Source organism: Podarcis gaigeae (assembly GCF_964106915.1).
Source record: "Podarcis gaigeae genome assembly, chromosome: 14".
Lineage (NCBI taxonomy): Eukaryota > Metazoa > Chordata > Lepidosauria > Squamata > Lacertidae > Podarcis > Podarcis gaigeae.
The window spans coordinates 16,325,160-16,349,734 of record NC_139690.1 but is presented as its reverse complement, the minus strand read 5'-3'; the positions used below and the strand labels follow the sequence as shown (position 1 = coordinate 16,349,734).

Below are 24,575 nucleotides of genomic sequence, written 5' to 3'. Positions count from 1 at the left end.
CCACAATCAACACATTGGGTTACAGCTGCTGGAACAGCCATGCTAGGTGTGGTAATCTCATTACTGCATATCAGGTGGAGTTATAATTTACCCATGATTATTTATGTTCATCTGGAAATCTTTACAAGGCCACTGAATCATGAAAGATAAACCCACCAAAAGGCTATTAGTAACGCAATTAGAATAGGTTAAGAGTGCAGTGGGCAATCCTTTGGACTCAAGGGCCAAGTTCCTTTGTGGGGAAACAGGTAGCAAGTGGAGCCAAAGCGAAAAGAGGATACGTGAGACACCCTTTCTCTCTCGTCCCATCCTTCTCCTTCATCCATCTGTCAGGCTGCTGTCAGCGACTCCCACGGCCGGTTGCCCAGGAACGTACAAAGACAAGGAGATGATTCTTACCGTCCACTTTTTATTCAGTATTTACAGAGAGAGGCTATAGAACCCAGCCTCTTGGATAATGGAGTTGTCCCGAGTGAATCTCCACCCCCTTCCCCTTCTCTTCCACTTCCTCATTCGCCAATCTCATCATCTCCTCTATGGGTGCTGGTAGGTGCCCTCTGTGAGCTCTTTGCTCTCCTACTTTCAAGGCTGGGTCTGGAATGCTTTCTAAAGACACTGTGTCCATCAGCTGTCAACCCCTGTTGCTTCCTCTTCCTCCTCTTCCTCTCCCATTATTTCTCAACTTTCCCCCTCATCCACCTCTGAGCTGTGATCTCCCTCAGCCCCCTGTTGTAATTCTAAACTGTCTTCCTCCTCCCTGGAAGGGTCAAGCTGAGGAGGCAGTCTCCACCATTCCTCTTCTGCCCAGGCCCTGACACCATCCATCTCCCATTCTCACACATAAACCCAAGGCATTTTTCAGCCAAAACTCTCTTGAACTCGGATGGGCGCCATTGCTATTATAAGAGAACAAGGGAGGCACTCTAAAAAATGCAGTGCTTTTTTTTTTAAATAAGAAAAATAGCACTGCATAAACCTCCTAAGAACATACGAAGAACCTACCTGATCAGATTGTCCCATCTAGCCCAACATCCTGTTCTCAAAGCAGCAGCCCAGATGCCTGTGGGAAACTCTAAGGCAAGACCCATTCACAAGAGCACCAGAAACTGCTTCCAGTAACTGGTATTCAGAAGCACTACTGCCTCTGATAGTGGAGGTAGAATATAGCCATCATGCCTAGTAATCATTGATAACCTTGAATCTGTCCAACGCTCAAGACTCTGAGGGCAGAACAAAACAAGATGGAGAGCCTCTTGCAGCTCAGCCCCACTCCTGTTCATAGAGTTGCTGTCTGTGGGTTTGAGTGTTGGAATGGGCCTGGGAAGACCCAGGTACAAATCACCACCCAGGTGAGGAGTGAGCCAGTCACTATCTCTCAGCCTAAACTACCTGATAGGCTTGCTGAGATGATGAACTAGGCATATTTTGCATTCGACCTTCATCTGTAATGTTTTATTTTGGTATTTTGCAATGTTCCACCCGATCCTTCAAGTTAGGTTGTGAACTGTCCTGAGATTTTATATATATAGATAGATAAGATAGATAGATATAGATAATCTCAGTATAAATTTGAGTTAAACAAAGAAATGTACTGTCACATGCAGTCTGTGTTCCAACACCAGAAGCTGTCTTATTCAGACCATTGAGCTATCCAGCTGGCAGCAACTTTTCACGGTTTTTGGGCAACTTTCCAAGGAAATGCCAGAGGCTGGACCTGAGGCCTTCTGCATGCAGTGCAGATCTGCTGCTATATAATAATAATAATAATTTATTACTTATACCCCGCCCATCCGTCTGGGTTTCCCCCGCTACTTTGGGTGGCTTCCAACAAGATACTCAAAACACAATAAAACACCAAACATTAAAAACTTCCCTAAACAGGGCTGACTTCAAATGTCTTCTAGAAGTCAGATAGTTGTTTCTTTCCTTGACATCTGGTGGGAGGGCGTTCCACAGGGCAGGTGCCACTACAGTGAAGGCCCTCTGCCTGGTTCCCCATAACCTCATTTCTTGCAGTGAGGGAACCTCCAGAAGGCCCTCGGCGCTTGATCTCAGTCTCCGGGCTGAACGATGGGGGTGGAGATGCTCCTTCAGGTATACCGGGCCGAGGCCGTTTAGGGCTTTAAAGGTCAGCACCACCACTTTGAATTGTGCTCGGAAATGTACTGGGAGCCAATGTAGGTCTTCCAGGAGCAGTGTTATAAGGTCTCAGCAGCCACTCCCAGTCACCAGTCTAGCTGCCACATTCTGGATTACCGTATTTTTCCATCTTTAAGATGCCCCATATATAAGATGCTCCCAATTTTTGCAGAAACAACCAATTGCCAGTCCACCCTCAGCACTATCCGTGTATAAGACGCCCCCTATTTTTTGAAGTGCTCTGGTCCATGGGGTCACGAAGAGTCAGACATGACTAAACGACTAAACAACAACAACAATTTTTGACATAATTTTTTTGGGGGGAACATTAGTCTTATACATGGGAAAATACGGTAATTGTTTCCGGGTCACCTTCAAAGGTAGCCCCATGTAGAGCGCATGGCAGTAGTCCAGCTGCAGTCCAGCCATTTGCAGCAACTCAAAAAACCTACACATCCTATTTGATTAGAAACAACTGTGGCACAAATATATATGCCAGAGCTATACTATCTAGGAACCTGGAAACTGCAGGCAGCCCACCAGCTCTACGTGGGCAAGTGGGGTCACCCCTCTCCCCTCCCCACAAAAAAGGTTGCCGTATGGAGTGCTTCTGTTTATGGCTCCAGCCCGCCAGAGAGTTATGTGCAATGCAGGCACTGTAAATGACTGCAGTGGTCTGGAGAAGAGTGGGGGCTTGTCTCTCTCTCCTTTGTTGTCGCCTCTCCCCGACTTGCAATGCATACCCCAGCACATGGGCTGAGAAAGGGGGAAGAGAGGTGTTTAATGCCAGGAGTTCCCTGCCTCAGACACTCTCTCCTCTCCCCTACGGAAGGTCTCGTGGGATCGCAAGCACGCTGCCAATTCACAAGCAGCGATGTACGTTTTGGAAACCTGCTAATACTTCCAAAGAGTTAAAAAGCCAGCACATTCCAAAGTTGGAGGGGGGGGGGGATGAAGTCATTAAATTCTAAAACCAGCAAGACAGATCTCAGGAAATAAAAAAGGACTTATGGGTCATTAGACAGATAAAATCCATCTTAGCCTGGTGCCACATCATTCAACAGAAAGAAATACCAGAGCTTGCAGCTTATTCTCATTGAATGCCGGTATCGCCAAGCAAAATCTCCAAAATTCTGGAGAAGGGGCTCAGGTGAGACGACAGAGGTCGAAGAAACAGCCCTAACACAGTAAGCCTTTTCTGCCCACGACGGAATGCAATATTGTTCCGTTCCCTTATGATACTCATTAGGGCATCGGCTTTCAGCCATAAACACTTGACTGGTTTGAGGCAAACGTCCAGAGGATCCTCTTGGAACCTTTAAACAACGAGTTGATTTGTGAGATAGCTGCTAAAATAATTTCAAATGTTTCTTTTCCATACAGGAGAGATCTGATAGAGAGGGAGACTCCCTCTCTATAAGACATCTGGAAAGAAAACGCTGCTGCTTATTGAGCTGTAACTGCTTTAGGAAATTGCTTAGAAAAGAGATTTCTAAACTCAAAACGCTTTTAATTTACCAGAAAAATAGTAATCACATTTTTATCTATTTACCTGATCTTTCATTCTCTCTCTCTCAACCGGCTGCATCACTGCTAGCGTAAAGACAATAGCTTTAAATCTTCCTTGCAGTTTACAAAAAAGAAGCACAAATCAATTTTTGTGCTTAAAACTCACACACCGCTGTGTTGAGGTTCCACCACAGGGGTCAGCAAACTTTTTCAGCAGGGGGCCGGCCCACTGTCCCTCAGACCTTGGGGGGGGGGGCAGACTATATATATATATATATATATATATATATATATATATATATATAAAAATGAACCTATGCCCACAAATAACCCAGAGATGCATTTTAAATAAAAGGACACATTCTACTCATGTAAAAACACGCTGATTCCCGGACTGTCCGCAGGCCGGATTGAGAAGGCGAATGGGCTGAATCCGGCCCCCGGGCTTAGTTTGCCTACCCATGTTCCACCACCTCCACTTCTCCTTCGCCCTCCCCTCCTACCACTTCCACACATTCTCTCCCACCACATCCCAACTCTCCATTTTTCCTGTCTTCGTTTTTCTGCTGCTAATGCAGCACTGGCAATCTTTCCCCCCTCTTCTCTGAGGAAAAAAAAATTCATTTTTCTCTCCGATGGGTCCTTCCTCAGAGCAAGGCATTCGGCATGGAGGTGGACCAGGATAGTGCCTGTAGCGTTGCTTTGATTCAGTGGCTAATTTTGTTTAGTAATATCACATTTCTAGCCATGGAATTTCTGCCAGCGCAAACCCTTTCCCAGGCCACTTCACTCAGAATGCTGGGCGATATCTGGTTTTCAACATCGTGATGTATCACCAGCTAAACATTGCAATGTTTTTTTTTTTCTTTACAGCATTGGACTTTCCTTTCACTTCCAGGCATATCCGCAACTGAGCATCCTTTCGGCTTTGGCCCAGCCGCTTCATCAGCTCTGGATCTACTTGTACTTGTCCTCTGCTCTTCCTCAGTAGCATGTTGGACGCCTTCCGACCTGAGGGGCTCATCTTCCAGCGTCATAACTTTTATATGCCTATTGTTTTTGTCCATGGAGTTTTCTTGGCAGGGATACTGGAGTGGCTTGCCGGTTCCTGCTCCAGGTGGATCAAGTTTAGTCAAAACTCTCCACTATGACCTGTCATGGGTGGCCCCGCAGGGCATAGCTCATAGCTTCTCTGAGTTATTCAAGCCCGTTTGCCGTGACAAGGCAGTGATGCTTTTGAATTATGGTGCTGGAGGAGACTCTTGAGAGTCCCATGGACTGCAAGAAGATCAAAGCTACTAACATGAGTTTGACCAAACTGCGGGAGGCAATGGAAGACAGGAGTGCCAGGCATGCTCTGGTCCATGGGGTCGCAAAGAAGAAGAGGAGTTTGGATTTGATATCCCGCTTTATCACTACCCTAAGGAGTCTCAAAGCGGCTAACATTCTCCTTTCCCTTCCTCCCGCACAACAAACACTCTGTGAGGTGAGTGGGGCTGAGAGACTTCGGAGAAGTGTGACTAGCCCAACGTCACCCAGCAGCTGCATGTGGAGAAGCAGGGAATCGAACCCAGTTCACCAGATTACGAGACTACCGCTCTTAACCACTACACCACACTGGCTCTCACGAAGAGTTGCACACAACTGAACGACTAAACAACAGCAAAACAATGCAATAGTGTATACCGTTATATCACGATGTCTGAAATAAGGGTGGAGCTAAGTAGAGGCTTTGGCTGGCTTCACAATTTCTCCTGCATCGTGATTTCTGTTGGCGCCTGCTCTTGTGATTTGATGCACCCGGCCAGAGGCAGGGGAGAGAAGGTTTGGCAGTTAATAGGGGCTGCAGGAATGGAGAGAGCCATTGGCTGGCTTCATGGCTTTTCCCACATTGAGACTTTTGCATAACACACACACACACACACACACACACACACACACACACACACCATGATCCAAGATATATTGCCAGGTCAAAAATGATGAAACTTTTATCACTATATGGGCTTCAAACCAGTTTTGCACGACATATCATGTGGGAAGGGATGTCAACTGGGGTCTGCAGAGTGGTCACTGCCACTATCTTTCTCTATCCTGCTCCAGGCAAACTTTTGGGACTTGGGTGGGGGAAGAGAAAGGGGGCGGCAGTGGCTACTCACATTTTTGACATGAGGGCCTTCCTGAAGATGGAAAAAATCTGTCCATTTTGGTTTCTCTCCATTTCTCTCTTTTTTTTCAATATTAAATTCAGATCTCCACAATTCCATGTTAGTTAGCATTTTTTGTCCACCTCATAATTTTAGTGCAAATTTATCCTGCTATACACATTTTGTATGCAAGTTTGCCTAATATATGTGTTCCTGCAAGCAATTTCACCCAATATAGTGCATTTTGTATGCTCCTTGCACTAACATAAGCATCTTTATGCACATTTTACCCCAGTAAATACATTTCATACATTTTACCTGACTGCAGAACTGCATTGCAAAGAATGGAGAAGTGGAGATTTCAAAGGATGACTGTGTTTCAGTTTCACAAAGTTTCAATTTGGTAAGATGCCTTTCAATGCAGACTGAACGAAATTTGTTCTCCACCCCTAGCATTGCTCAGGTCAAAAATTGCTCATGAGCAATTAAATAGGGATGTTAACTTTTACAAATTCCTCTGCATCAAACTTCAACATCGTATCTAGTGCAAATGCCATGCACCACCTCTCTTATCGCTTCCTTGAAGAATCCGGAACGAATCCAGAACTATTTTGCATATGAACACTTGTATATGGGGAACGTTCATGGGGCATGAAGGGATGTTTTCCCTCAGGGCGGACGGACATAGCTATTGTCAGATTTCTCCAGTGTGTTTGCATTAGGACATTCAGAGAAGAACTGAAATCATGTCAAGAACTCTGGACAACAATCTACAAGGCCTTGTTCAGTTCTTGTCAGCATCAAGAATGGAATATTTTCAGATTATGTTTTGCCAGTCACTAAAACAGGAGAAAAGAGAGAGAGGGGGGGGGGGAGGGAGAAATGAAGGGGAGGGAGGAGTTCAACCCTAAAAGCTTTCCAGTAGACAGAATTGATATTGATGCTGATGGGAGTTCCATCCACATAAGGCCTAAGATATTCCACTTTCCCAGAGGTCAGGCAGGTTTTACAACTTATTACACTTTCTTTTTGAATATCATCAGTCAAATGCTTGATCATTTCCCCAGAAAGTTTTGGGGGGAGGAGGTTGGGGCTTGACAACTTACTGGCAGCGTTGCCTTTCTAAAAAGGCGATCAGACTATTAGGCTGACAGCTTGCTTCCTATGTTCAAAGCAGCTACTTTTGTGCCGTTTGACCTCACAATTTCAGCAAAACGTCCACTATTCGGTACTTCACCTATTATGGCTGCGAACCAATTCAGGAACCATGCACGTTAACCATAAACTCAGGTGTTGAGTTACGATGGCTACGTGTAGCCAAACGGGACCAACGAGAAAGCAGAGCAAATGATCAGCATGCTCAGGAAATTGCCAAGGTTTGCAGAAGTTAAAATAATAATAAGGGGGAGGCGGCAGAACTCAAAAATAGTCCAATGGCAAGTGCGGGGATGGAAAGAAGGGATGTCGATGGGAATGGGAGTGGCAGTGGGATGAAGTACCCTGGCGAAAGGCATGGCTGGCTGGAAGCCTGAAGAGGAGTACTCCATATCCCAAAGTTTTGTTTCAGGCCCCACTGGCTTTGATTTGATTAATTACCTCTTGTGATCTGTATTTGCCTAAACAATTAATTAAGCCAAAGCAATCTGAATCTGTTTTGATTTGCAATGTGCTTTTGAGCACATTGCTGAAGTGGTGCAAGGGGGTTATAACAACAGTAATACCTCTGGTTATGAACCGTCCTCCTTACGCACGCTTCGGGTTATGAGCTCCGCTAACCTGGAAGTAGATGCTCCTGGTTGCGAACGTTGCCCTGGGATGCAAGCGGAGGTCACGTACCAGAGGCAAGGACGCAGCGGGAGACCCCATTAGCGAAAGCGCACCTCAGGTTAAGAACGGTTTCAAGTTGAGAACGGACCTCCGGAACGAATTAAGTTTGTAACCAGAGGTACCACTGTATCCACTTGTTAAAAGGAAAGGCAATATTTTGTATTTTCTTTTGCAGCTCCTGTTACAGTCAACCGCCAGGACTACAGCAGTACAATGTTAGAAACTCAGATATATAAGGACCCTTGACCATTAGATCCAGTCGTGGCCGACTCTGGGGTTGCGGCGCTCACCTTGCTTTATTGGCTGAGGGAGCCGGAGAACAGCTTCCGGGTCATGTGGCCAGCATGACTAAGCCGCTTATGGCAAACCAGAGCAGTGCACGGAAACGCCATTTACCTTCCCGCCAGAGTGGTACCTATTTATCTACTTGCACTTTGACGTGCTTTCGAACTGCTAGGTTGGCAGGAGCAAGGACCGAGCAACGGGAGCTCACCCTGTCGCGGGGATTTGAACCACCGACCTTCTGATCGGCAAGTCCTAGGCTAGGTGGTTTAACCCACATCGCCACCCACGTCCCATCAGATATATAAACTAGGCACCAAATGGCTCCTTAAATCAAGGTTACAGTGGCCAAAACGGAATGTCAAGTTGCCATTTTGGGGCAAGACGACTCTGAAGTCTTAATTTTTCAAATGACGGACAGACTGTGTTGATTATCAACCGGATTAACATCCGGCTAGTTCAGATGCTAACCTTGAGCTAGGTGAAGAACTTTGGGTCCTAGCTTACATCTCAACCCTGCCTCTCACCTTGTCCTTTGGACCTGGCTTCTGGCTTGCTCTACAACTTCCTCCTCCTGGCTCCTGGCACATCTCAAGCTTATGGCACAATGCCTTGTGGTCATGCTCCTTTGCCATAGCTACTTGGCAAGACATCCGTAAGAGCTGCAAATGTTATACACACCTCAGCTGATGTGGTATCACTAAGAGAAACTATGTTTTCCCATTCCTTTCACTCTAGGGACCATTTCGCTAAACAACTTCCATATGCTACATGAGCAACAGTGGGGGCGGGGGCGGCAACGTTTTGCTTTTTTTAAAAAACTATGCACCGCAACAAGTCAGTGACAAAGAACGACTTATGTAAAATGCGACTTTAGGCACTGTAATGCTTACATGCATTGTAGAGTCACACCTTTCCGCCCAAAGAATGAAATGAAAGATTTAGGCAGGATTCCATCTCGAAACCCCACTGAAGTGGAATGATGAGGAAACCGTGTAACCGTGGCTTTGATCCAAAAAACATCAAGACCAGTGGGAGTCTGCAATGCGCTGTTTTGCGCCGAGATTCAGAGGGGGATCAGGCCCTCAATAAAGGCAACCATTTCTCAAAGCTTTGTTTGAAGCCCCCATTCCTGGCAACGGTTCAGCGTCTCAATAAAATCGCAGCACACTTAGAAACGAGCAAGAAGCTGAGCTTCTTGGTGAGACGCTGTCTCAAGCCAAACTCCAGCTGCTTCCACCTCACAACAGGAGCCTCAGTACTCTCCGGCCTTGTATCACATTGGCTGCCTCCTCTCTGATCTGTAGAAGTTCCTTGCAACCACACAGGGCCATGTGCATTCTGTCTGCCCTCTAGGCCATGGGTAGGCAAACTAAGGCCCCGGGACTGGATCCGGCCCAATCGCCTTCTAAATCCGGCCTGTGGACGGTCCGGGAATCAGCGTGTTTTTACATGAGTAGAATGTGTCCTTTTATTTAAAATGCATCTCTGGGTTATTTGTGGGGCCTGTCTTGTGTTTTTACATGAGCAGAATGTGTGCTTTTATTTAAAATGCATCTCTGGGTTATTTGTGGGGCATAGGAATTTATTCCCCCCTCCCCCCCAAAAAATATAGTCCGGCCCCCCACAAGGTCTGAGGAACAGTGGACCGGCCCCCTGCTGAAAAGGTTTGCTGACCCCTGCTCTAGGCAATCCAATGGCTAAGCTGAAGAAGTCCAGTTAGAATAAATTATGCAAATCCAGTCAATAAATTGATTTATTATCTGTACTCAATCTGCTTCTAAGGGCCAAGTTTCCAAAGAATTATTTCTTTCTGACTGTCCTTGCAAATAATTAGGAAATAGACATATCAGAGACTGGAAACAGATCAAAGTTGAAAATGAAGTTCTTGCAACTACTTGGGTGAGCAGTTGTCCAGAGGCTAGTAAAAATTGTCTCCAACTGACCACAGAAACCATTCTTCTTCCACTTTGTGGCAACAAAAAAGTGTGTAAGGTAGTAATATTTTTTTTATACGTTTGTGACTTTCATGGATATTATCTACAATGTATTATTCTTCCGTTTCCCTCTAAGTGTTTCACATACATTATCTCAGTAAACATCAGGAACAGCCAGCGCAGGAGGGCAATGCCACACAGCTGCCCTCCAAACATTTTCATGGCTGCTGCTGACCTGTATGTTTGGTGGCAGGGAAGGGTGGTCATGAGGTCAGGGCTCTGTGGGTGCATGGATGGGGGCACCAGGTTGGCTCCACTGGTGCAGCCACACGGCCCTCAGGCTCCACTGCCCAGGTAAGCCGCCTTATTATCACCCCCTCGCACCTGCTGCTTCCGATAAACATTATAACTACCTTTTAAGGTTGGCATAGCATAATCTAATCCAGGGGTCAGCAACCCGCGGCTCCAGAGCCGCATGTGGCTCTTTTACACCTTTGCCGCGGCTCCGGGGTGGATACTAGTGAGGGGAGGAGGCGCATTGTGTGCCCCGACACTCCCCACTGTTTTAAATGTCGCAATGGTTTTGCGGCTCCCAGTTGTTTTTTTCTTTGGTCCAAGTGGCTCTTTTTGTCTTAAAGGTTGCAGACCCCTGATCTAATCAAATCTTTATTGCTAGGGATAATGATCAGCAATAAAGAAGCAAAATAAGGAGCACACAGAACATATTATCCTAACGTATATGGTAGGATAAAATAAAATAAAATAAAAATGCTGCATAATATTTTTGGAAAATGGGCACAAACATTTAAAAACTTGAAGTCACGTCACAAACTGCAAAGAGGGAAATTGCAAAATGTCTTGGGTCAGTTCCTCTTGGGTTTTGCTTGCTGCAGCGCAATATTTTGTTAGGAAAACATTCTTTAAGGAACAGATAAAGGTTCCTGGAAGCTTTAAGAGGGTTCCAGAATTTTCGTTAGTGTGTAGGAGTGGCACTCTAGGCTTGATTGGTGTCAGCTGGAGATGCAAATAAAGGGAGGAAGTTGCAGGCTGCAATTTCTGCACAAGGAAAGCACACGCACACACCGTCAGCACGCATGCTGACAACAAGGTTGGAAGTAAGACAATGTGTGCTGCTGATACTGCCTGTTTTGCTGTGTCAGGATTGTTAATTACTGGACTGAGATTACACCGTGCTGGAGAGATAAAGAAGGAATGTAAATAGCTTGTATATAATAGTAACAGACGCTTGTGCAACCAGTCAAGCAATAAAGCAGCTCTTGACTGTGAATTTGAGTATGACTCCTGTTCTTGTCCTCTGCCTCTGGGGAAAACTCTTGCTACAAACAGTAAGAAGTGGTTTTACTGAGGTGCCACCACACAAGCAAAAAAGCTCAGTAGAGGTGTGTGGGCAGTAACCTCTGCCAGTGTGGTGTAGTGGTTAAGAGCGGTAGACTCGTAATCTGGGGAACCAGGTTCGCGTCTCCGCTCCTCCACATGCAGCTGCTGGGTGACCTTGGGCTAGTCACACTTCTCTGAAGTCTCTCAGCCTCACTCATCTCAGAGTGTTTGTTGTGGGGAAGGAAGGGAAAGGAGAATGTTAGCCGCTTTGAGACTCCTTCAGGTAGTGATAAAGCGGGATATCAAATCCAATCTCCTCTTCTTCTCTGACACGGCCCAGTTCACAGGCGATCAAAGTCCTGGCAGGGGATGTCAGGACCGGGGCCAAGATAACGGGGTGGGAGCAGGAACAGGGGTCCAGAAGCCAGGAGTCAAGAAGCCGAGGGTCCGAGGATCAGGAAGCAAGGAGTCACGAAGTCAGGGGTCCAAGGATCAAGAAGCAAGGAGTCACGATGTCAGGGGTCCGAGGATCAAGAAACAAGGCAGGGAATGTGTTGCCATGGCAAAGAGCCGAAGGGAAATACTGACCTTATATCCCTTCCTGGCTCTTGCCACCAGGTGCTGTGAGTTAACACTCAGCCTCACCTGTGTGGCCATGCCTTGCCTCTTCAGAACAAACTTAGGAAGGCCCCAGTCCTGCAAAGTCCTGGCCTGGCTCCTGCACGCACACCTGACAACCTCTAATATATTTGGCCACACTGAGAGTGACCGATACATACTGGTCTGAGAAGAGACAAAATGCATCTGATTGTCCTGGCAGATTTAATAAGAGAGTATGATTTAGCGCTCTCTCTCTCTCTCTCTCTCTCTCTCTCTCTCTCTCACACACACACACACACACACACACACACACACACTGCAAATGGGGATGACTGAATAAAAGATGAAACTGCGCAAAAAAAGAAGGTAGTAGCTGGCTTTGGTTACCCTATGGATTCATGGATGAGCTAAATGTTGAACCAGGCATGGCGGCAGCTGGTCAGGCCCAGATTTGGGAATACTGCAAGCCACTCCTGCCTCACCTTCCCTCTGCTCAACACTCACACCTTTCTTCAGCATCCAGACTTCTCACATTTTGTGGAGAAGAAAAAGAAAACAAACAACGGCAGAAGCCTCTCAAAATCTGGTGCTGCACACATAGATGTCATGATAATATAACGGGTTTCATCCTGTTCAACGGTACCTCTGCTTGTATGCCAGACCCATCTTATGTCCACTTCTATCTCATATTAAATTTTGCTGGGGAAATACTGTTGGGTAAGAGGGACCCTGCAGAAAAATGTTGCACCAGGTTCCATCTAGCCAGCCACAAGCTCTTCCAGGATATTCCATCCCATACACAAAGACTGTTTTGCATCAGCCACCCCTTCCCGCACCAGAATCCTGCAGCCACTGAGTTCGCTCAGTTATCATGTGCTGCTCCAGCGCCAGATCGCGCACAATAAGGCTGAGGAGGCAGAACCAGAGAGATCTGAGTGAACCACTGGGGGTTAGAGGGTTAGAATGAACAATAATTAACTTACTTTTCTCTGGCGAAAGGTGTGTCTTAGTTTGCCCCCTCACCAGCCTGCACGTCGAGCCATCTCCTGCACAGACCCCACAGTTGTCCTCTTTGGCGTTACTCCCGAGTTGCCGATCACAGCCAACCGCCTGCCAATGTCAACAGGACAGTCAGAAAAAAGGGCAAAGTTGTTACAGGCCTTCCCTCAGTTTCTTTAATGAAATAGTAATAATGTTATCTCACTGAAAAATTGAAATTGCAGTATTAAAAAAAAAAAGAGGACTCAGATTTGCGTGTGTGTGTGTGTGTGTGTAAGCACGTACTATATCTAACCACAAAAGCAAATTACAGCACTTCACACAAGCTTGCACACACACACACACACACACACACACACACACACACACTGCCTTTCTGCCAAGGCACCCAAGGCGGTTTACAATTTTAAACTACTAAAACAAGTGATATAAAATGTAAGTCGGTTGGGCAGAGGGAGGAGGGGACAGTCTAGCAGAAGAAGGCCTTGATGTTTTCTCCTGCTTCACTTGTTCTCTGGTCGAACCAGGGTCATCGTCTTCTTCTCATGCACACACACACACAAACATGTGTGTTTGTGTAAAATAGCTGTTTTAATTTAAAGAGAAATCCCAGACTACTCGCCATAACAGGCAAAGCAGTGAGCAGGTGACCATGTGAGTGCTTACTCAGTTTAATTCTCATGTGCTAACTGCAGATGGGAAACTTCAGAAGTCTTGCCCCTCTCTTATTAGCCCTCTGTATCTTTCTGCTAGGGAAGCGGGTGGCGCTATTGGTTAAACCACTGAGCCTAGGACCTGCTGATCAGAAGGTTGGCGGTTCGAATCCCCGCGACGGGGTGAGCTCCCATTGCTCGGTCCCTGCTCCTGCCAACCTAGCAGTTCGAAAGCACGTCAAAGTGCAAGTAGACAAATAGGGGCCGCTCCGGCGGAAAGGTAAACGGCGTTTCCGTGCGCTGCTCTGGTTCGCCAGAAGCGGCTTAGTCATGCTGGCCACATGACCCGGAAGCTGTACACCGGCTCCCTCAGCCAATAAAGCAAGATGAGCGCCTCAACCCCAGAGTCGGTCATGACTTGACCTAATGGTCAGGGGTCCCTTTGCCTTTTATCTTTCTGCTGGACTTTAGACAGAGCAGGCCTTCGAAAACAGAACTGCCCTCTGACAGCCTTCAAGCCATTTAGCATATAAATGATTATATAAATAAACAATAAAAATAATAGTGTATCCTATGTAACGTGGCTACTCTATAGGTTTCGTCCTCATTCGTTCAAAAGTGCGTCTTGATTCTCACATCGGGGGGGGGGGGTGATGACTTTAAAACAACTATTCTCACGACAGCAGTCAAACCTATTTTGGTATTCCTGTCTCAGAAATATGGGGATTCCTTGTAAGCTGAATGCTATTCCCCCCAATGTAACTCTGAAGATATCTGTAACTCTGTTGTTTAGAGTTGCCTTTCATCACTTACTAACTTCAGAGGCAAGAAAAGCATTAGAATAACCTTAGTTCCCCATCCAAGCAGAATCCTGGCTTCAGATCAAGAATTAAGAACCCTTGGCTGGCTGCAAATCACAGTCCCATCACATACTCCCTTCCGTGGTACCAGTTTATTCAGTAATTCTACCTTTTTGGAAAACATAAGTGTACCAATTATTTTAAATTGAATTTTACTGAACTTTTTCAGACACCACAAACTAATTATATAAACAAAGCACAGCATATGGGGGGTGGAGAGAGACCATTTGCTAGATGTGTGGGCCATTAAAATGCTTTTCTGAGCAGTTGTTAGTATCTCATTTTTGTATGATCTTACTAGTGAATCCCAATCTCCCTTGCTAATCATCCAGAAATGCATTTGCTCAGCCTACAAGGCCATTAACAGTGTCAAACACAAATTAAAAGTACAGATGATACAATCACCATAAAATGAAATTTCCATCGGGAAAACTTTTAATGGCTTTATTGATAAGCATGAATCCCTTTTACAATCATGGCTTTTTTGTTTTGCAAATATCTTTCTTCAGCTTGCTGGCTGCCACATTTTGCAGCTCTACTTGGGAATTATTATTATTATTATTATTATTATTAATACCCCACCCATCTGGCTGGGTTTCCCCCACCACTTTGGGCGGTTTCCAACTGACTATTAAAAACAATACAGGAAAAATGATGTGCAGCTAAGCTAACCATGCCTAAGATGTGCAACCATTCTTCTGATTTATGCTAGACTGCTTAGGGAGTGAACGCCTTTGATTTTCAATGGGGGAAATTATAAACAATTAAGCTTATGATGAATAGCATTCTACATGAAATGCAGAACTGCCGAGCTGCATCCAGCGTTCTCTGTTGAACCGGTGAGTTTTAATGGTGCACATAATTTCATTTATGAAGCATCTCCTATGAAGCACCTCGAAGCGATTTCACAATACAATTCAAAACCAGTGCTATTTTTCTAGAAAAAGACATGCCATGGTCACCCCCCCCCCCATTGTTCTCTTATAATGGCAATGGCGCCCACCTGAAAGGTGCCGGAACTGAGTTCCGGTGAGTTCCAGCTGGAAAAATAGCCCTGTACAATCCATGTACAAGACAGGTGCACACATACTAACCACTTAAAACATAAACACAAATATTAGGCTAACATTTTAGATCTGCAATGTTCTTTCCTACAAAAAGGTACCAAATCTCAGATATACACTGCCCTTGACACGTGTCATGACTCAGAGTAATGAGGAGCACGTCAATGTATTGAGGAAAGATTGAACAGGACTGTGAAGTATAAGAGCCATGTGGAAAGGGGCAGAGTTCAGCCAGAGATCCACTGGGTCGCCCTAAGCATAGCTCACTGCTTCAGCGCTTTCTTAACAATACTCCTTAACCAAGTTGAGGGTTCAGAGTGCTTCACATACATAAACTCAGTCATTACAGCCATCCTATAAAGTAGGATGCGGGACATGGGTGGCGCTGTGGGTTAAACCACAGAGCCTAGGACTTGCCGATCAGAAGGTCGGCGGTTCGAATCCCCGCAACAGGATGAGCTCCGGTTGCTCGGTCCCTGCTCCTGCCAACCTAGCAGTTCGAAAGCACATCAAAGTGCAAATAGATAAATAGGTACCGCTTCAGCGGGAAGGTAAACGGTGTTTCCATGCGCTGCTCTGGTTCGCCAGAAGTGGCTTTGTCATGCTGGCCACATGACCCGGAAGCTGTACACCGGCTCCCTCGGCCGATAAAGCGAGATGAGCGCAGCAACCCCAGAGTCGGCCACAACTGGATCTAATGGTCAGGGGTCCCTTTACCTTTATAAAGTAGGTCACTGTTAGATTTCCTCAGGTGGCAGGTTGATTTCAGGGAAACAATGACTGGTCTATGGCCACCTAGTGAGATTTGAACTGCAGAACTGTTGGCTCATAGCACACATACTTTACTCTCCATGCTACGCCAGTATACATGACATTAAAGCGACAGCATTGCGAGCTTGGAGCTGTCCATCGAAACACCAATACTGCACAAAAATAACCCTACTATATTTCAGCGAAGCCTAGGTTCATTCTGTTCCCACTTAAGTCAATGGGAGCCTTGCCATCAATTTAGCGACAGCAAGATTGGCAAGAAGAAAACAGACCCTAAGCCTAAACAGCCTGCAGTGACAGACTGTGTGTTACCGCAACAATGCAGCCTTTACAGTGTGTGGCACAGAGCACAACAATTATGGGAACACAGCATTTCCCTTCCCCGTTCCAGCATCTTGGAAAGGGTTTTCTGTGCACACATGACATTCATTACTGGAGGACGAGCGAATGAATATTCACAGCAAAGGGAGAGGCCACCAACATTCCAATATGGAATTTCCACACTTCCTTGAAAAGTGAAACCTCCCATTGCTTAGGCCAAGGTTGGACTTGCTCGGTAGGAGTTTTATCGCAGCTTTTGCCTGTTACGTTATCAAGGAGAGGCCACTGAATTTCAGGTTAACAGAAAGGTAAGCAAGCACACTTTAGTGACAAACTATAGGATTCTGCTAGATGAGGAATTCTGAATAACTCCAAAGTCTGCAAAGTTCTAGATATTCCACAATTAATTGTCGCACGGCCAGTTTCCTTCATCACTCGCTTTCTTTCCTTTGAACTTGCGAATGGGCTTTGAAATATTTCTATGAAACGAGTTGTGCAATTAGTTGCGTGATCACCAAATGAACCTCCAGATTCTCGTTTTTGAAAATAAAAATGCTCCTTTCAAACCGATCTCTTTCTACATGATGCATAGTGGCTGGATTATGTTTAGTCCCAAGATTCTTTGGAGGACGCCTATATAAAACCTTTCTTCTGGGGGCCTTCTCACGCATTCTGAGAGTGTTTTTCAAGGAGTCTGGAAAGCCTGCTGCCAAAGAGATAAACATCTGCAAAGAGGGATTCAAAAAATCACTTTCCTACTTTCCTGCTAAGAGAAGAAGCACAGCACTTTCCCACTCGGAAAAACAGCTTTCCCAGGGTATCAAAATTACTTTCTTCTTCAAACTAGCTACGAAACATCCAAAGGAAAAGGAGGAGGTGCATTTCTTGGAGACTGTGTTTACAGTGGAAGAACTACATACAAGGTGTGATGGAGATCCTTGACAAAGTGACCTCTGGTGTCCCCTTGCCTCTCACTGGGCCCTCGTGAGCTTACCTGATTTAGGCATAGTCGACCACAGACAGTGCCCTGGGGATAGAAGGGATATGATGTCCTCTTGCCATTGGGCAGCTTCTGGCCAGTCGTCAAGGATTGCCCCATGTTGAATGCATTGCAGTAATCTATCCACAAGATTATTACAGCATAGATCAGGCTTCCTCAAACTCGACCCTCCAGATGTTTTGAGAGTACAATTCCCATGATCCCTGACCACTGGTCCTGCTAGCTAGGTGTGATGGCCTGGGGCTCGGGCTCGGAATTAGAGGAGTCTCAGTCTGCACCGGATCCTTTGCCTCAGGCATCATCTGAACCAAGTCTGGGTCCTGATCCTGAAGAGTCCCAGTCTGCACAGGTTCCCCTGCAACAAACACCAGCTGGGCGGAGTCAGGGGCCTGAGCCTGCCCTGGCTCCAGATGTGGGGATTACCTCATCGCCTTCAGCTGGGCCATCAATTACAGCTGCTCCACTACCGGTTGGGTCAGGGGAGGCTGAGGCGGTCCCTGGGTCTAGTAGCCCACCTACATCTCCTGAGCTGCAGAGACTAAGTTCTGAGAGGAGGAGAGACCTGAGTACTCACAGGAGGAGTGCTAGCCTTTGGGCGAAACGGGGAGGTGAGTTACTGGGGGATCACAACAGGCTGTTACCCCGACAAAGATAAAAGGCTGTCAGACCCTGCCCCAGGTTGCGGGAGCAACTTTGCTGTGTGCTAGATCCTGCCTGAGATCCTGTACCTGTCTGCCTGGTTTCCTGCCTCGTGTCCTGCCTTGGCCCTGTCAGACTGGGCCTTCGGATTCTGTACCGGACCTGGACCGCAGTTCTCGGGTTACCCCCAGGCCCAGCACACTAGGGATCATGGGAGTTGTAGGCCAAAAACATCTGGAGGCCCGAGTTTGAGGAAGTCTGGCGTAGATCACTGAGGCCAAAGCCTCTCAGTGCAGAAATGGCGGGAGCTAGCAAATCAACCTGAGCTGGGTGTGAGCATGCCTTGCCACCACGTCCCCCACCAATATCCCAGCTTATTCTGAAACTGTTAAGCACAGTTTCCCAGCTCAAGTGAAATATTATTGAATTTAATCAAAGACTTTTGTTTGTTTGCTGGTTTGCACGAAGGAGCTCTGTGTGCAGGGCTTATTCACATTCCATCTTATTACAGCGAATGCTCAAGAAGGACTGCAGTTAACCAGCAGTTAATCAAGTATCCTAACTTAGGAAATTAGCCACTTCCCAATCCACAAGTGACCCACACACTAACTGAGATACTAACAAATTCCCCAATGCTAACGTTATCCACAGGTCCACTTCTTTCCTTCCTTTTTACTGTAAAGATAACCAGAAAAAAAGTCTTAGAACTTTGAGTATTAAGACAAAGTGCTGGTGAACCTTTTCTAAAGTGTTCAGACACATCCCTTTTCCATTAAAAAATGGGGCTGATGGGAGATGTAGTCCAGCAACATCTGGAGGACAAAGCCTCCATATCCCTGATCTTCAAGGAAGCAACCATAGTGGACTGCTTATCTCTCCACGACAAGCCATTAGGACAAGGCTGTGGTCCAGGATCTGTCTTGACTCCCATTTTTATTTTATTTTTGACCTCCTAAAGATAATGTTAGCATGTGAAAGAAACAACTGGAGATTGAACGCTTCCCACAAATACCACTAACAGAGTGCATTATACAGAGCGATGTAATCCTACCCTTTTGAGTGCGAAGAAAATGTTAAGCTTTGTTTATCTACACAGAATTCCAAAATACTGGCTTAAGCTCTGCACAATGCTGCCTTCATGTGCCGTATCTGAGTAACATATTCATTGTACTGATTAATGTAAGCGGTTGTGCCAAAGATCCCGGGAAGCTGCTAATTACGGGCCAAACTCAGGGACAGGGTTGGTATTATAAGTTATGGCAAGGAAGCCAAGCTCAGGCAACAAATCTGGGGTACTGCAAAGGGCAGCAAATTCTTCACATTTATATGCATTATCATCTTTATTTACATTTTATTAATTTTAGCAGTAAGTGAAAATAAATTTTAAATGGTTGATCCTAAGTATCTTAATGTATACATGTGTTTGCACACAGACACAGACACAGACACACACACACACACACACACACACACACACACTTAATTTTCCAACCTGTTTCTCTCTCTCCTTCAGTGCAGCACTTTAAATCTTCCCTAAACCACCCAATTAAAAAATTAAGGCGGTTTTATTTTTTAACAATAAAGGAACTTTACACATTCAGCCACCATTCATCCCTTCACGCATGCAATGAAAAGATAACCATTACATAAGCAGGTAAGCCTGAATGAATGGAGGGGGGAAAGCAAGAGGGGAAAGGTAAAGAAGGAAAACACAGGAGAAAAATAGGCAGGGGGAGCACAATGACCACTCCCCGCTTAAAACGGGGAGGGGGGCGCCCTTTGCGTGGACGCGTGCAGCCCCTAGATCTGGAGCAGCTCCAACAGCATAGGCTTGGCTTTGCCTTCCCTCAGGTGGGATACCTGGAGGTCTCCGCCTACCTCAGTCAGTTGTCCAATCCCACTGTTGCCAAGGAGACCAGGCCAGGTAGGGGAGGGATTACCTGCTCACACAATAGAGGTAGGATCTTACCTGGGAATCCTCACTTGGCTCCAGAGCTGCTCCCACCCTACCCACCCTCAGTTAATGTCTTATTTTGCAAGTTAACTTTTCTTCACAGGTTTTGCAGGCTAACTTTTCTTCACAGGTATGCGGGCGCTGCTACGTTACGGTCACTGTTAAAGGGCCGGAAAGGAATTTCCCTGCATTGGCAGGTTTCGCCTTTCCCGTAGCAAAACGTCACAACTTTGGCGGTATCAGGCCTTGGGCGGAATCCTTTAGTCCATCTTCCTCTTTGAGGCGGCGATACCAGGGTTCCCCGTTAAAGGGTTTCTGAAGGGAGGCTTTGACTGTACGCCGAGAGGTCTTCATTGCTCTCCCCTGCGGCGTACCGGGGGCGGCTATCTCTGCTTGAACATATGTTCTCCAGAGCCGGCCCATCCCCCCCCCCACACTGGATAACCCTGATGCTCCCTAGGTCCCCGGCTGGGGACTGGGGAGGGAGAACGCCCAATGCCTGAGCCAAGGTCTACCCACATTTGAAATTTAATAAAGTTGTGGCCAATTTAATCCCAAAGCACGTTGTCTTGAGTCGTTATTCCACATGATGGGGGGGACCGCTCGGGATCTGGGGACTCCGCCTGTCCACGCAATTCAAAGTGTTGGTGCTGACCTTTAAAGCCCTAAACGGCCTCAGCCCAGTATACCTGAAGGGGCGTCTCCACCCCCATCATTCAGCCCAGACACTGAGGTCCAGCACCGAGGGCCTTCTGGCAGTTTCCTCACTGCAAGAAGCGAGATTACAGGGAACCAGGCAGAGGTGGTGCCCACCCTGTGGAACACCCTCCCATCAGATGTCAAAGGAAAAAACAACTGCCAGACTTTTAGAAGACATCTGAAAGGTGCCTGTTTAGGGAAGCTTTTAATATCTGAAGGGCTATTGTATTTTAATATTTTGTTGGAAGCTGCCCAGAGTGGCAGATACCCCAGCCAGATGGGCGGAGTATAAATAATAAAGTATTATTATTATTATTATTATTATTATTACCATAGATTCTGGCGTATTAGGCAAAATTGGGGGGGTCGACTTATACGCCCAGTCGCCTAATAAGCGGCAGCGGGAGGCGGGCTCCACGTCGGGAGGAAACCACCCAGCAAAGCCGGCTTAGCATCACTGGGCATTTGCCTGGCGGCTTCCTCCCAGTGCGGAGCCCGCTGCGCACTGCCGCTGCCCAGCGAACCCATACCCGTCGTCTAAGACAACCCCTGACATTTTTGAGGATTTTCCGGGGTTAAGAAGTCGTCTTATATGCTGGAATCTATGGTATTATTATTATTATTATTATTATTATTATTAATGTCCCAGCATCTGCAGGTCGAGCTGGGAATGCCCTGTCTGAAACCTGGGAGAGCGGCTGCCAATCAGCGTTAACAATGCTGAGCTAGATGGGCAGCTGCTCTGACACTGAATAAGGCCAGCTTCCTATGTTCTTGTCTGCCTTCTTTATAAGGCTTTTCTGTGCTACATGCCATTTTTTTGTTACGGGAAGCCCACTTAAAATATGGACAGCTTTTAAGTCATGCGTGCTGTCAGTGTGCAGCATTTTTCTTTATCATGCAGGTCCGCTCCACACATCAATGCAGTAAGTTGCCGTTTCCCTGTTAATCATGCTTCCTTGAACAGGTGTTTTGTAATTGGACTTAAATTTGAAATGTCTTATTTTGGTATTTTGTAATCCTCTACCAATGCTTTGAAGTCAGGTTGTAAACCCCTCTGAGATATGTACAGAAATGAGTTGAACCAATAATAAAAGCACTGGAAGTGAGCAGTGTTTCACAGTTCCCCTTTTGGTACTGGGCGAGCCTGGATGAACGCATGTGAACCTGAGCATACAACTGTATGCAAATCGATGTTCTTGTGGTCCCCTCTTCTTCTTCACCTTAAGGGGTGTATACACATACAGGTAAATGCAATCATATCTAATCACTCACAGATGGATCCAGAAACAGTGAACTTGTATTTGCAACTTCTTCTTCTTCTAGATTCACTGCTAAGATCACTGTGTGCATATGTGGTTGGAGAAGACACAGAAGAACAGAACCCTTTAACTCCACAGATGGAGTTAATGAACACTCAGACATTAAGTGATGGGCAGGGCATAGCTGCTAATAGTGTTACAAAGGAGCCAGGGGCCTGTCCCTCTCTCTGCCAAGCTGTGGCAAGAGCATATGGGATCTCAGACACGCGCACATGGTCTGTGTCCTTAGGAGAATGGAAGACACGGCGGAGACTGTCATGCAGTCTGTTCACATATTTACACCTTCCGTCTGCATGGAGGAGGTCCAGATCTTACAACATGGCCCAAAGCACTGCAGGCAGTCCTTCCTTCTCCCTAGTCGAGATGGATCTCAGCCTTTCTTCCTCTTTCATCTTCCCAGAAGCCCTCTCCCAGAGCAGTTACCCTGGCAACCTTCCAAATCTCCAGTCTGCGGTCACACCTGGTGCAAGAAATTCCATTATCTTGTTAATGACCCACAACGGCTCTCTTAACAGCCCTAGTTTGGCCAGGCTACCCAGGAATTTCTTTGCAGTGTTGCAACCCTTCATATCACAAATAACACAAAACCCTAGCATTTTTTAATGTTAGTGTTTAGAGGGACACCCCCCTCCAGTTCTGTAACAAGAGTTTCATGGATAAAATGCCCCCCAAGATACATTGCCGTTACTTGTTTTTTCCAGATCATTATGTCATGCCCAGCCCCAATCACATGCCAGGCATGGAAGCCTTGGAGGACAAACTGGGTACCCCAAAGGTCAACAGCCTTGAGGAGCAGCCAGAGCCCCGTGAGTCCACTGCTCAGGATCCTATTGAAGAATGCTGAGGGAGCTCTGGAATACCCAAGGAAGAACCTCTGGAAATGTCAGAGGAGGTGGAGCCTCTCTTCCAGACTTCAAGAGCACCAGGGCAAAAAGGTCAGAGCGTGATGGCACTGTATGCATCTATCGCTGGGTTTTCCAAACTTGGGTCTCCAGCAGTTTTTGGACTACAATTCCCATCATCCTTGACCACCGGTGCTGCTAGCTAGGGATGATGGAAGTTGTTGTCCAAAATCAGCTGGAGACCCAAGTTTGGGAGCCATCAATCTATCAGCTCAGAGTCGGGGAGGCTACTTGTGAGTAGCAATTCTATTCACAAGTAAACAATCCTTCATGGACCACAGCAGTGGTTAGGATGTGGTTTAGGAATCCAGGGAACATAAAGTCTCCTTCTTGAGCTTTCTAGTTGCTGGAAATATCACAGATCTTGGGCTTCTTGTTACCTTGTTCCTTGTTCCCGACTCCAGTTCTTCCTCCTTGCTGCGTTATACCTTCTGGAACACCCCATGATACTGACTTGATACTGTTTCTTGACCTTATTTCTGGATCCTGGTTTAACCTTCACACATCCCCTGTATTTGACCTTGGATTGTTTGGACTGCGCTGCACCACCAACCCTGTCTCTACTCGTATTTTTGGCGAGAAGCAGAAATTTCTGGGACTGTGACAGCCCCGGAAACACACCCACCCAGCCCACGACAACTAATATCACAGACCCTTTTACTTGACGAGGCCAGTCTTCTCTTTGAAACAGTGGAAGAACTGCGGTCAACCTTTGAGAGGGAAAAAACCCCATAATGACAGAGCATATACCACTGGAAAAGCACACTGCTATTACCATTTGGAGGCTGACCAACATGGAATTTTACAAAACTGTAGTTGATCCATTTGTGGCTAGAAGATCCATAGTACTGAGGTCTGTCTGGCCAGAACCAAGTGCATTTGAGTTATACTGTCGGTCTTGGCGATGCTGGAAAGGTGTGGTTTATTAGCATTCGGTGTGCTGTACACTTCCACAGCTATAAATATGCGTCATATATATTTTTCATTTTTCTTTCCGATAATGCATAGATTTGGGAAGCTTGGATTCACTCATTGCATGGGGGTAGGAGGTGATGAGGACACACCTGATCAACTATGTTGTTGTTTAGTCGTTTAATCGTGTCCGACTCTTTGTGACCCCATGGACCAGAGCACACCAGGCACTCCTGTCTTCCACTGCCTCCCGCAGTTTGGTCAAACTCATGCTGGTAGCTTCGAGAACACTGTCCAACCATCTTGTCCTCTGTCGTCCCCTTCTCCTTGTGCCCTCCATATTTCCCAATATCAGGGTCTTTTCCAGGGAGTCTTCTCTTCTCATGAGGTGGCCAAAGTATTGGAGCCTTAGCTTCACGATCTGTCCTTCCAGTGAGTACTCAGGGCTGATTTCCTTCAGAATGGATAGGTTTGTTTTTCTTGCAGTCCATGGGACTCTCAAGAGTCTCCTCCAGCACCATAATTCAAAAGCTTAAATTCTTCAGCGATCAGCCTTCTTTATGGTCCAGCTCTCACTTCCATACATCACCACAGGGAAAACCATAGCTTTAACTATATGGACCTTTGTTGGCAAGGTAATGTCTCTGCTTTTTAAGATGCTGTCTAGGTTTGTCATCGCCTTTCTCCTAAGGAGCAGGCG

The 24,575-nt window shown here is 46.3% G+C and overlaps 1 protein-coding gene across 2 annotated transcripts in view; it reads right to left on the bottom strand.

Moving 5' to 3' along the window:
• ADAMTSL3 (ADAMTS like 3) overlaps nucleotides 1-24,575 on the bottom strand; it is a 283,528-nt gene that overhangs the window by 110,882 nt on the left and 148,071 nt on the right. For both annotated transcript variants that reach the window (XM_083712399.1, XM_083712400.1), the window contains one exon: nucleotides 12,763-12,889. In XM_083712399.1, coding sequence (XP_083568525.1) covers nucleotides 12,763-12,889 — 127 coding nt within the window. The remainder of the gene's footprint in view (nucleotides 1-12,762; nucleotides 12,890-24,575) is intronic.